General features: G+C 41.9%; 1 protein-coding gene across 1 annotated transcript in view; it reads left to right on the plus strand.

The window, feature by feature from the left end:
• Positions 1–2,898: 2,898 nt before the first annotated feature.
• The window catches only part of DKK2 (dickkopf WNT signaling pathway inhibitor 2), a gene marked incomplete at both ends in the record, with an annotated part of 98,064 nt that continues 87,917 nt past the window's right edge, over positions 2,899–13,045 (plus strand). Inside the window, one exon of the mRNA XM_080697310.1 lies at positions 2,899–3,120. Within this exon, the coding sequence (XP_080553436.1) occupies positions 2,899–3,120 (222 nt within the window). The remainder of the gene's footprint in view (positions 3,121–13,045) is intronic.

Here is a 13,045-nt window from a genome sequence, read left to right on the forward strand (position 1 = left end):
AGCCAGTAGATTTTTAATTTTCTCCATTTCTGTAATGTTTCCTGATTAATAAATCAAAACTAAGGCAAAAGAAACAACCCCTTCACAAAATCTAGGTGTTGAGTCTCAAGCACTTATTTATAGCATAACAGCCGGCTTCCTTGCTTTTCATTAGTGCCTAGAATATCTTGCTTATTCTTACAAACTAACACTTTAATTCCTAGGCATAGGCATACCCCCTCCCGTGTGTGTGTGTGTGTGTGTGTGTGTGTGTGTGTGTGTGCACGTACATACACATGTGGATAAATGTATAGATGTATGTATATATATAATATATGTATATGTATATACATATATATATATATAATTTAGTGTGGTGAGAATATTTAACATGAGATGTACCCTTTTAAATTTTTAAGTGTACAACGATTATTGTTTACTAAAGGTACTATGGAATAGAGCAAATCTCTAGACCTTATTAATCTAGCTGAAATGACTCTTTCCCCCAAGCTCCTGGTAATTCATTCCACTCTCTCTGATTCTATTAATATGACTATTTTAGATGTCTCACAGAAGTGGAATCATGCAATCTTTCTGTGACTGGTTTATTTTACTTAGCATGATGTCCTTAAGGGTCATCTCTGTTGTTATTCCTGGACATTTTTAAACAGTGAAAACAACCTTTAAAATGTGGAGATCTCTACCCTAAGGCAATGGAAAGATAAGAAAATATGCCAGAGGGTTCATTTGTTTCTAACCCCTTTTTGGCTGTGTAATACACACACACACACACACACACACACACACACACACACACACACACACACAGCTACCTGTCTGTAAATGAAGAATTTCAGGGCACAGCCACTCAAAGTTCAGAAGAAAGAAATATAACTAGAACTTTTTTGGGAGGCTCAAGAACTCTAATTCTATACTTCAGATGGTGGCATTGTTTGGTGGAAAATAAAGGAGTCACTAACGTTGTCACTTAGTGACTTGATAAATCTGTGCTCCTGGGCATGCTGGTGTTTGCCAGTGTTAGGTGTGGAAAGCTGAGGCACCTAAGTTGAAACATTCTAAAAAGAATGCTGCTAGAGTCCTCTCTTCAGCGAGCCATCACTGTGTAACTCCAAGTCCTGGCTCAGTGCCTCGGAGACATTACTGCCTATGAAGGAGAAATGTAGCAAATTTTGAACCCTCTCGTTGCGTTGGAAGCCTTGTAGGGTTGGTGGCCAGACCTGGCCAAGCGCGGAACTTGCCCCCAGCTAGTCTCCTGCAGTTTTCCTTCCCCGATCCTCGCTGCCAAGGGCGCCCCCAAGTGCCCAGAGCCGCGCATTCCAGTCCCTCCTGAAGCCACCTTCCACCTTTGCAGAAGCCGACTGGACCTGGGAAACCTCCAGGGCTGACAGGAAAGGCTTCCCTGGGAATTCCTGGGACCAGGAGGCAGGAAGCAGAAGAAGTCAAGGCCTCAAAGGCTCCTGTCCCCAACCCCGTTCATTCTTGTCTGCCATCTCCTTTTTGCAAAGAGGGCAGTTGCCAGCCACGTTAAAGATGCCCAGTCGTGCTGCGAGGTCCAACCCATTGGAGTATATCCAGCGGCACCCCTGCCTCGCAGTCCCCCAGAGACACCGACCAACAACACTCTGTGTGTGGTGGGGATGGGGAGGGAACAGACTAAAAGCTTCCGATGGTGAGAAGAGCCTTATCTTCCCCTCCTTTGGTCCTAAAGTCAGCCTCGGATCGCAGGGCACCGGGAGTCGCACCTGCAGAGCGCAGCCCACTCCCTCAGGGGGAAGCCAGGGCTGAGATCAGCTGGAGCGCGCGCTGAGCAGGGTCGCGGCGGACGTTCCCGACTCTAGGGCGTCGGTGGGGCTCTCTCGGCGCTTTCCCGAGTCCGAGGGAGGGTGGATGGAAGGATTAGGAAGGGTGGTGGATGTCTTGGGGCACCGGAACAGTTTGCCCCTCTTCATTTCCACATTTGCCCACCGCCCGTTTCCTAAGGCCCATCTGCTCCCTGGGTTAGGGTTAGGTCAGGAATTAGGATCCCCCAGGTCTTTCTGTGGGGGAGGGGGAGGAGTTGGGGGAGGGGAAGGAGCCGGGAAGCCTCGGAAGGGGGGTAGCGGGGGAGGGGGCGTGGGGGCGAGAGAAACGTTTTCACTCTTTGTCACTCTTGAATTGGGGGCGGAGGAAAGACCCACTGTGGAACGCTATAAAAGGCATCGAGGGCGGGATGGGGGGCAGAGACGCAGCGCGGGCGGGCGCGGAGCGCGGGTCCTGCCCTGGGCATCGCTGCGTGGCCGCAGGATTGGCTGCCGGGTGCGGACCCGGGACGGCCCTCGCAGCAACCCCGGGGCGTCTGGAGACCTCGGCTCCACGCAACCTTGAGGGTCTGGGGCTGGCGGGTCCCCACTGTAGAGACTGCTAACCTTGGAGGAAAAGACAACCCGGCAAAAGTTGAGACCTAAAACGGTAGAAAAGAAAGGAGAGAAAAGCAACTGAGATCGAAGGGGAAGGAGCCGGTGCGGACCTCCTGGTCAGTGCGGAGGAGAATCGCGCCGCGCTCGGCACCGGGCGCAGCGGCGGAGGTGCGGGGAGGGCCGGCCAGCCGCGCGTCCGCGGGCCGGTCTTCTCGCACTGAGGGTCACGCCTCCTTGGCGAGAAGGCGCCTCGCTGTTCACAGCTTCCAGTTACTGCAGAAACTTCCTGCTCCGGTGGAGAAGCGCGTCTCGCCGGTGCCGCTGGCTCCTGGCTGCAGGCGCGAGACTGAGTTCACACGGTCCTGGGTTCCCCCGCCAGGAAAGGTTGTGGCAGCTGTCTGCAGCCCCACGCCCCACGCGAGGGGCCCCTCGTTGGGGTCCTCCTCCCCTTGCACCCGCACCCTCCGGGCTCTGCGCCTCCCCGGGACCCCCTGGCCCGGAGATGGCCGCGTTGATGCGGGGCAAGGATTCCTCCCGCTGCCTACTCCTACTGGCCGCGGTGCTGATGGTGGAGAGCTCGCAGCTCGGCAACTCGCGGGCCAAACTCAACTCCATCAAGTCCTCTCTGGGCGGGGAGACGCCTGCCCAGGCCGCCAATCGATCTGCGGGCTCCTACCAAGGACTGACATTCGGCGGCAGTAAGAAAGGCAAAAACCTGGGGCAGGTAGGAAACCCCCCCCAAACACACTCTTCAGCCAGGAGAGGTAGGGACCAGCGCTCCGGCGCGCGCGCCTTTTGCCTCAGAGCCCCAGGACTGCAAGAGAGCCCGAACGCGCACCCCAGGTGTGCGCTCCCCGCGAGTGGGGAAGGGGTCCGAAGGGGTCCCGACGGCTGGGTCTGCGCGGGCGCGGGTGGCTGGGTGGGTGCTGCCACGCACGGAGTGGGCAGATTAAGGTTCCGTCTCACCTTTGCTTTGGGGCACGAGTACGGTTTAAGATCTAGAACGGTTCTATGGGCGAACATGGCCTGAATGGTCCCTCCATCCTACACCAGGATGCAGCTGATGAAGATGTGCAGAGCAGCCAAGGCACAGAACAGCGGTTTTGTGCCAGGCGATGTTCTAAGCGTTTTACATATGTTCCCTTGCTTAGTTTTTACAACGCTATACTATAGGCGCGTTGCTTTTCCATTCTGCAAATGGAGTAACTGAGTCACGGAGAGATGAGCTACCCCAGGGGCAGAGCGGGATTTCAGTCTGGACAGACTCCAGGTCCTGGGAGCCCAATACCTTTGACAGCCTGGAGGGGACATTTACAGCTTTTCAGGTTCTCCGTTCCCAGCCACTTTCTCTTTTCAAAGAAGCAAGGTCACAGGCAGAAAGCAACTCATATAGGCATGCATATCTCAGTAGCGTAGAAATGTAAATACCATCATCTACGAGGCAACACCAGGATGAGGTGACATTGGCAGCATCCGAGGCGCTAGCGACACAGTAACACCCAGAGTCGATTTTGCGGGAGGGAATTTCCTGCGGGGGTCTCTGTTTCTGTCTCTCCTACAGATAGATTGACAGTCACTTGCAAACAGTTACACAGAAACAGACACAAGAGACGCGAGCGCACCCTGGGCACCGACTGTGGACGGCGCGCTTCGGCCAGGAGAGGGGGCTCTGCGGGCACTGGGAACCACTGCAGCTCCTCCTTCCGCTCCTTTTGTGGGAGGCCAAAATCAAAAGCTAGTTTGCCAACCACTGTGTGCGCTTCGCACAGCATGTGTCACCCGCAGCGGCTGCCCATGCCCTGTGGGCGCGGGTTTCCCTGTTTCCGCAGAGGCTCTGCGCGCTCACTCCGAGTCCTCCGTGGCCGCTCTGGTCCACAGAATAGGCGCAGGGTGAAGCTGGAGAGAGAGGGCTGGTGCTGCGTCCACCAGAGCCTCCTGCTGGAGCTTGGCGCCCTACTGCCCTCTCACGGGGACAGTTTTGCTAGTTTTGCAGCTTGAGAGTATTTCCCAGGGCTTTGAAATGCCAAATATTTCAGTTATTCTCTCAATGGGTTATGAAGTCTGCATCTATGCGATTTTTTAAGGGCTCAAGAAAGGAAAGTCTACACGCACGTGCGTGCGTGTCCACGTAGGTAGGAAACCTTTGCACATCCTCACGTCTGCACGTGCCTCCACACTCACGTGGCCTCTCTCCTGCCCTTCTCCTCTTCCTGAGGGACACCTTGACATTCTCAACAGCAATTATCCCTATATGGGTTCTTAGAAGTCCATCAGGAGATGGGGCAAGGGTTAGAAGGAATGTATATACCCTTAATCCAAATCAGAGGATTTCTTTAAGGCTTCTGACTTCTAATTTCAAGTTATAAATTGGAGAGAGATTAATGTGTCAGAGGAACACAGTAATCTTTTGAGGTTCTTTCGATTCTAATCTGTGCATATCTTGGGAGTTTCTGTAGAACACTTCTGGTGTCGCACCCTTAGGCCACAATACCTGATTTTCCTCTATCAAATGGCGAGGTATGTAAGTGCTGTCAATTGCCTTGGCTTTACAGTGTCTGACACATCCCCCAAACTAGCTTACCCTTCATGTTTTGACAACATATCTATATGTAAATAGTTATAAATTGTGCACATTTATTTTATAATACTCCCAAATATGTACTTAATTATGCTTTTTAAAGAGCTTCTAACTTGAAAGTCGTGGTGGTTCACTCTTATAATCCCAGTACTTGGGAGGCTGAGACAGGAGGATTGCAGGTTCAAGGACAGCCTCAACAACAGAGGGAGGCTTTAGAACCTGTTTCAAAACAAAAATTAGTAAAAAGGGTTGAGACTGTAGCTCAAGGGTAGAAAGATCCTGGGTCAATCCCCAGTATAAAACAAAAAACAAAGAATAAAATAAACATCTGCACACACCTTCCTGCGCACACACCTACAGAGTTTGCAACTCTACTTGTATCTCCTCAAATTGAAGACTGATTTATTTTCCAAATGAATTGAATTTCTGATATGCCCTCCATAAGTTAGCAGTTCTATGAAATATATTTTATTTTATGTACTTAACTATAATTTTAAAAATAAAATTTTAACATTTGCAACTAGGTTTGTGAGAAAAAATAGCATATTGGTGTTAATGGTAAAACAAAGCAAACTGGTTGAATAGTAGGAGTTCTTCTGGTAAACGGGTGATTTCTATATTCGGCCTTTTCACTTATCTCGAAGATGATCTGAAACATGTGCTGTTATGAAGGAAAATAGATTCTTCAAAGCAGAAAGAGGAATTTTTAAATAATGTTGGGCTATCTATTCTACTAGTTATGTGATGATCAAAAATTTTAGTGTTTTTATTTTCAAAATCAGGATGAAAATTAGACACTTTAAGAGGGAAGATCTCACTTCCTTTTTTAGAGCAATCTCTAGACTCAAAAGGTAACTTTATTGAATTTTCACCTATTATAATAGCAAATATACTTAAGAAGATTGGAAACAAAGTGTCAATTGATATAAAAAACTAATTGTATGTTGTCATCCTGAACTTAATAAGTTTGGCTCCCCATCGCCTTCATCCGTGGCTGATGATGTTGAAATACATGCCTTCCAGAGATGCAGGAATAAGGAACAACAGAGTGTAACTTTAAGGAGGCAGATTAGAAATTTAGTCTTTGGTTTTCTGCAAATTTCAACAATCATCTATTTTATGTTTTCAGGATATAGAATTAAGGCACAAATTTTATTACCATTGCAGAAGAAATTATTAAAGAAATGTAATGTTTCCTTAATATGCAAAAGTAAAAGTGAGACCGACTAGGCTCCACAGTTTTCTTAATTCATGCAGCCCGATTTTGTTTGAAGAGAAGCATTTTTATTTCCAGGACTCTACTTGTTCCATAGGCAAAGTGGATTATTTGTAAATTACTCCTAGAAAATACGTTCTTAAATTTTAAGAAAATTTAGAGAGCTCAGAGACAAACACACTATTCTTTACAGGTGTTAAAATTCTCATTCTTAGGTTTGCCTTCAAAGACAGTTTTGGGTATGATGGAAACTGACATAGAAAATTAAGAATGTTAGCATTCAGATGGTGGATACAGAACTAGCAAGAATAGTTTTGCTGAATTACCAACATTATTTTTTAAATTTACATTGCAGCTATTGCTAACGGATTTTAAAAGGTAGCACAGACACAGATATGTATAATTGCATAAATTAAGTTGCAGAACTATTGCTAATGTCTATGTAAACTATTTGTAAATTTTAATATTCATATATGTCAAATCCTGAGAATATTTAAAATGCTAAAAAATCAAAACTAATTTTAAACAAAACTTTCAATACCTTATGAACCAGTATATTTTGAGTAAGTATGTTACATGTGTGTTGTCACCACTGGAGTTGGAGGTATCAGGTTTTACGAACCACCTTCAAAACAATTTGTTTTAAAATTCAGGCAATTAATCATTCTACCTTTTAAATTTACAATATTCATGAATGAATAAAAATCCACCTCCTGCTGTCTTTGCAATAGATCCTCCCGTTCTTTACTCTTCACTTTGTCTTACTGAGATGAACAGATGAATTTAATCTGAATGTAATGTAGCATTTTGAAATTCTTTTAAAAGCGATGAGTGCAATACTGACAAAATAATTTTATTTTAAATGTAGATAAGCTTCTTGGCGTGATTCTCTAAATAGAAGCTGAAAGTGTTTAGTGTAAATTCAGATTCCATGATTTTTTAATATAACTTGGGCAGTCGAAGGACAGTGGTTTCAATGCAGTTATATTGTGAGAAAATAATTCTTTAAATACATTGAACTGAACTTGAGGGAGTTGGTTAGGAAGAATTAATATAGATTGCCTTTTTCTGTAATAAAATGTTGTATCTATTTCTACACCTGAGTAGTCATGAATGTGCTCCCTGAAATAAACTCTTCTGCTATATTTTGTAGGTGACACTTTACCTTCTGAAATTATTTGTGTAACTTTTTCTTTTCAACCTCAGCCCAACTTTCCCCTGCTAAAATGGAAATAATCTGCTAATCCTCTTTGGCCATCAACTGACACCAAAATCTAATCACTTTAAGATTAAGCTTTCCAAAATAATTTAAATTTTTGAAGCAATCTATATTGATTTTTCTTTCCTTGTAAATTATAGAGAATTGATAGTTGATACAAGTGGAAGCTTATATAATAAATAGCAAGAAAAGCATTTTAGTCACAATCTACGTATCCATCATTTTATTTTTGTCCTAGACTAGAGTGAGCATGAGGACAAGGTGACTTAAACTTGCTCCAGCTGTGAATCTGATCCTGCCGTTGTCTTTTTGTTTTTTAAACATTCGCCTCTGATACAAACTTCAGCAATCTCTCCTCCTTTCCAGAATGCTTCAAATCTACAGTTTCTTTTTTAAAGATAATGCAATGTCATAAAGGGCAATTGCTAAGTTCTATTATAGGATGATAGTAGTGCTCACTCTTCTTTTTTCTACATAATCATTTTAAATTCATGATGAAATTATCTGTGAAGTTTTAGAAGAAATATATTTAATATATATGCATATATATGTATATATATTTAAATCAGTCTCTTACAACTATTCATTCTTTGAAATAGAAATAACATCAAAATGAATTACAATCTTATTTCTGCTTGTAACTCCTTAACAGTCTGTTAAAGTTGTTTTAATTAATTATAGTCCTAGCTGCTTATACTTTTTTATATAAAGAAGATAAACCTACTCTCAGGCATTTATCTTATCATTGAAAAGATTTATATGTTTGTGTCCTCATAGGAATTTCGAGTCAGTTTAAAAATTAGAAGCAGAAGCCCAAAGGATATAAGATGAGTAATAATTAATATGTTGATTTTTGTACCCTGTAGCATTACTTTAAAATTAAATATAAAATGAAATAACAGAGATTTAGTATTATTATTTAAGGTACGCAGATGTCAATTTTTTCTTTTCCTACTTTGTCCTTGTCAGGAACTAGAGCGGATGTCATATTTTTTTCTAATTATTGGTTTTGTTAGGACAAATATAAACCATCCTCTCAAAGAGGTCAATTGATACATAATTTGGAAGGTTTTTTTTTATAGGAACATCTGTCCACAGAAAGAAAAGTCACCATCCAAATATTTAGAATAGTGGTTTTCCAGTGATTGTCTCTTGCTGACAACCTTGGGCCACTGCCGACTTCGCATTCAACCCAATGATGGGAAGGCCACGAATAACACCAGTAGCCAATCCGATGTCCTCCCAGAGTTTTTTCCAACAAATGTCTTTCTTCATGTTGGAAAAATGAATCAGAGGAACCATTAGAGATTTGAACATTATATCAAAATTTTATATTTTAACTCAAGTAATTGGTCTAGGTAATAAAGACAGAGCTGCCAACACATATTCTACAATCTTTGTAGCAGTACAACAGCTTATATCTGTGGGATCCTAATATTTATTTAGATGTATTTGTGTACTCCCAGTTAGAAATGCAGAGGTAAAATCAGCAAAGCCATAAAAGTACAAAACCACAAAAGTAGAAGTTTTAAAAAAGAATGGTACTTATCTCTCTCATGTTCTCAAATAAAAGAACCAATGACCATCGGATTTTCTTTTAAATATTTTTCAATATCTAATTTAATTGGTTGATTCACTAATATAATTTGGTACACATTCTCATTTAAATATTTGATAATCATACTTTTAAAACAAATAAGAAAAAAATGAGTAAATACGCACATTAAATGACAAAACAAGTCAAAGCATCACAACTAGGGCAAGTGAGTTGTTAATATGGTTTATCCATTCAAACCTATTCTAGAAGATATTAGCTTTCCATATTATAATTTGTTTTGTGGAATAGGATAAGCACATGTTCTTTCTTCTGGGGACTGAAAAAGCAGAGTGATCTTCAAATCTATTATTTGGATCTGTGTATTTAACCACTGGCTACATTGCTACAATATGGTAACCTTACTCTAGATTTAAGAGGGAACATGGGCTTTCCTTTTTACCCTTCTCTCTTATATTTTCTAATGACATGGGTGTAACCCTTGCTCCATTAAAAGCCACAACAAACTCAAGCCCACTATTGCTTCCATCTGCTACTTGAGTAGCCTAAAGCATGCTGGAAGTTCATGGACACAAAGACAGGCAGTATAGCAGTGTATTATTTCATCTCTGTCTCTACTTGCTTCCCTGTTATCAAGAAAAACCCACACCTGCACCTTTTTCCTGTTCAAATGTGGTGTTTTTCTAGTAGACAGAAATGCTGGTGGGTAGTCCCCATCCTCTCTCCTAGTCTCCTGCCAACAGCACCCTCCAACCCTTCACATGTCCCTGAATCTGAATGCTACCACATTTGTAGGCTTCCTCAGTGGCTCAGCTCACATTCCCTCCACATCCATTAGACACAGGGGTACTGTCTAGTTTTAGGGCTTGCTATTTTCCTTGGCTTTTTTCCCTCTCCTGGCTGCCTTTCTGAGAATCAGCAGTACAGCACCCAATTTTCTAAAAGGTACTAAACTCCAGCTCATCACTGACTAGCTTCATGCCTTTGGCAAAGTCACTTAATGACGCTGGTCCTAGTTGTTCTCATCTGTAAAATAGGGCTCACAATAATAACACCAATAAAAATCAACTATAGTAGTAATACTTAATTTGAGCAAAAGCAAGGATCATACGAGAGAATATTTATGAAAGAATTTTGAAAAGGAGCACAGTTATGGCACTGATGTCACTACTGTCATTACAGAAATCAGTCAAGTGCTCATGTACCAAAGAAGCCAGGGCTGATTAATCTCCCTAGCAAGTCAGGCAGGGCTCACTAAACTAGTACATATGATGAACGTGAAGCAAACAGAGGAGCTCGATTACACTAAGGCTAAGAAAACATGACAAAATAGTCACACCCCCACCCTGTCATGTTTCTCCTGTTGAATGTTAACATTAAGAGGGATGGTAAGTCAGTGTTGTCACTTAGAAAGTAAGCAAACAGGCACACAATTGAGTAATTGGTGAAATTAGAGAAAGAACACAGAGCAATACCCAGACATTAAAAACGACCACAAGTGGAGGTCCTAGCAACCAAGGCAATATTAGTTCTTTAGCCACAGGAACCAAAATAACTAAACAATATGGTCAAGTCTGCTGTCAACAACATTAATTGATATTGTCCAAAGTAAGATAGCCCCTGCAAATGCAATCCTCCTGGTCTCCTGCGGTGGGTCTGGGCCCACAGAGCTTGCTGGGCATTTGGAAAACTGACAAGCCTCTTGAGTATCAGCTGTTTCTACTAAAAGGGCTCAGAAAGTGAGGGCTCATTCTTTCCCATCCCATCCATTTGCTCTTTTTTATTTTGAGTTCCTTTTCATGATTCAGGTAAATCAGAAATATTTTAGTAATGTTAAAATAAGAAATTCATCTAAAGCATGCAAGTTTAACATGTTAGAAACATTGTCAGTTAAGTGTTTCTTCTGGTAATGGACTAAAAACCTTCATCCAAATGGGACCATAGAGGGGAAAATTATCATTTAAAATGCCCTGAAATTACAGTAACTTTCAACTAGGGGTTTTCACCTGCTCATTTTAGCTTCATCTGAATCTTTTGACATTGGTGTGACAGACATTAGGTTGGCCTCTTGAAATGTAAACTCTCCCACCACCCCAGCAATCTGTACCCTGCAGCCTGCTGTACCCTGCTGTACCCTGCAGCCTGCCATATATTCATCTAATTTATTCATCTGCTTCCTTAGTCCTATATCATCTCTGTTTTCTTTTCTGTCACATTCCTCTATATGTCCTTTACTATTTCTTCTACAGCCATCTACCTATAAATGTTGGTGCTTCCTCACGGTCCCTTTTCCTTTTCATTCCACTTTTCCCTCCTTTACTGATATTATTTTCCTTTGGGGAAAAGGAAATTGTCATATATGTAGATATTCACTTGATAAATTCCCTCGCCACATTTCTTGCTCAACAGCTTTGGAAACGGTGCCAGAAATAACAGCAACAACAAACTAATCCTTTGTAATGAAAGGTAGACTTTTATGTCTAAATGAAAATTGTCAGAACTCAAGCAATCAAATTTGTATGATTTTTAATAGCTATCAAAAAAACAAAACAAAACAAAACAAAACAAAAAATGCTGCAGAGCCGGGCCTGGTGGCACAGTCTTGTCCCAGCATTCAGAAGGCGGAGACTGGAGGATTGCAGTTCTTGGGCAGCTTTAGCTACTTAGCGAGGCCCTTTGCAACTCATAGTGAGACTCTGTTTTAAAAATAAAAAGACAAAAAAAGTGGTGCTGGGGGTGTAGCTTGGAGGTAGAATGCCCCTGATTCGATTCCCAGTACTGCAAAAACAATAATAACAGCAACAATAATAATAACAATTAATAAAAATATTCAGCTGATGAATGCAGATTATAAAAATAAGGTCTATTTGCCCACATCCTCCCCAAATTCTGTTCTGTCTTAGCTCTTGCTGGTAATGAACAAAAGCTGTGTGCGTTCCTGTCAAGACAGGTGCTTTTTATTTTGTTAACCCTACTTATTTGAATGCTTAGGGCTTAAATGGCCTTCACTTTTATCCCTATGATGAGTCTGTTTTAAGAAATTTGTGTCTGGTTAGAGTATAAAGTAACTATGATTTACATATGTAAAATGTTGCATATTATAAAAGACACATCCATATTACAGACAACATACACTCTTTTTGTAGCTTGGACTATGTACTAAAGAGCATTATTTTTATCTGTTATTCATGAATAATTATGTGTTAATTATTAGTGTCAAAAAGCCTCTTAAAATTCACTTTTTACCTGATAGTCTCCTTAAGTTTTTTAATATTTAATTTTTTATTTATTTATTTTTTTGCGGGCCTGGGGATGGAACCCAGGGACATTCGACCTCTGAGCTACACCCCCTGCCCTATTTTTTATTATTTATTTTGAAATCGGGCCTCACTAAGTAGCTGAGGCTGTCTGCGAACCACAATCCTCCGGTCTTAGCCTCCCAAGTGCTGGGATTACAAGCATGTGCCTCCACATGCTTGTTATTTAATATTTAATAATTAAATTGGAGAGTTCTTCAGATGTGTTTAACCTTTACCGTATATGATAGAAAGTACCAGGAGAAACTTTTATCATCTAAATGCTTCAAGAACTTACACAACACACTAAAATAGAATATAGTTATACCTGGGAGATACATTGGAAACAACCAGTTTAACTTGCTTATTTTACACTTGAAGGAACCAGGCTGGGAGGTGTATTATGATCTGCCCAATGTCCTACAGGTAGTAGGTTCCTGTGACTAAGGATTCTCATTGGAACTTGGATCCTCTGACTCCTAAGCCTTTCAAATAACCAACTGCAATGCTTTCTGTGAAATTTACACTGATGAAGCTCTGTGTAAGGATTAAATTCAATTGCCTTGAGTTGATTAAAAAGCTGTCAGAAGATGAATTATATGTAGAGCTTTTTATTAGCTGAAAATGTGTGCATGTTCAAATGTATTATCAAAGATTTCAATGTTCTAATGACAACTGTGTCAGCAGATTTCTAGACAAAATTAATGAAGGGAAGTGGCTTTGACATGTTGTCCTTGCTCACATTTTCAGTCCTGAGACTTCAGTGATGCGATTAGCAAAAGGCG

This window comes from Muscardinus avellanarius, assembly GCF_963383645.1.
Source record: "Muscardinus avellanarius genome assembly, chromosome: 6".
Lineage (NCBI taxonomy): Eukaryota > Metazoa > Chordata > Mammalia > Rodentia > Gliridae > Muscardinus > Muscardinus avellanarius.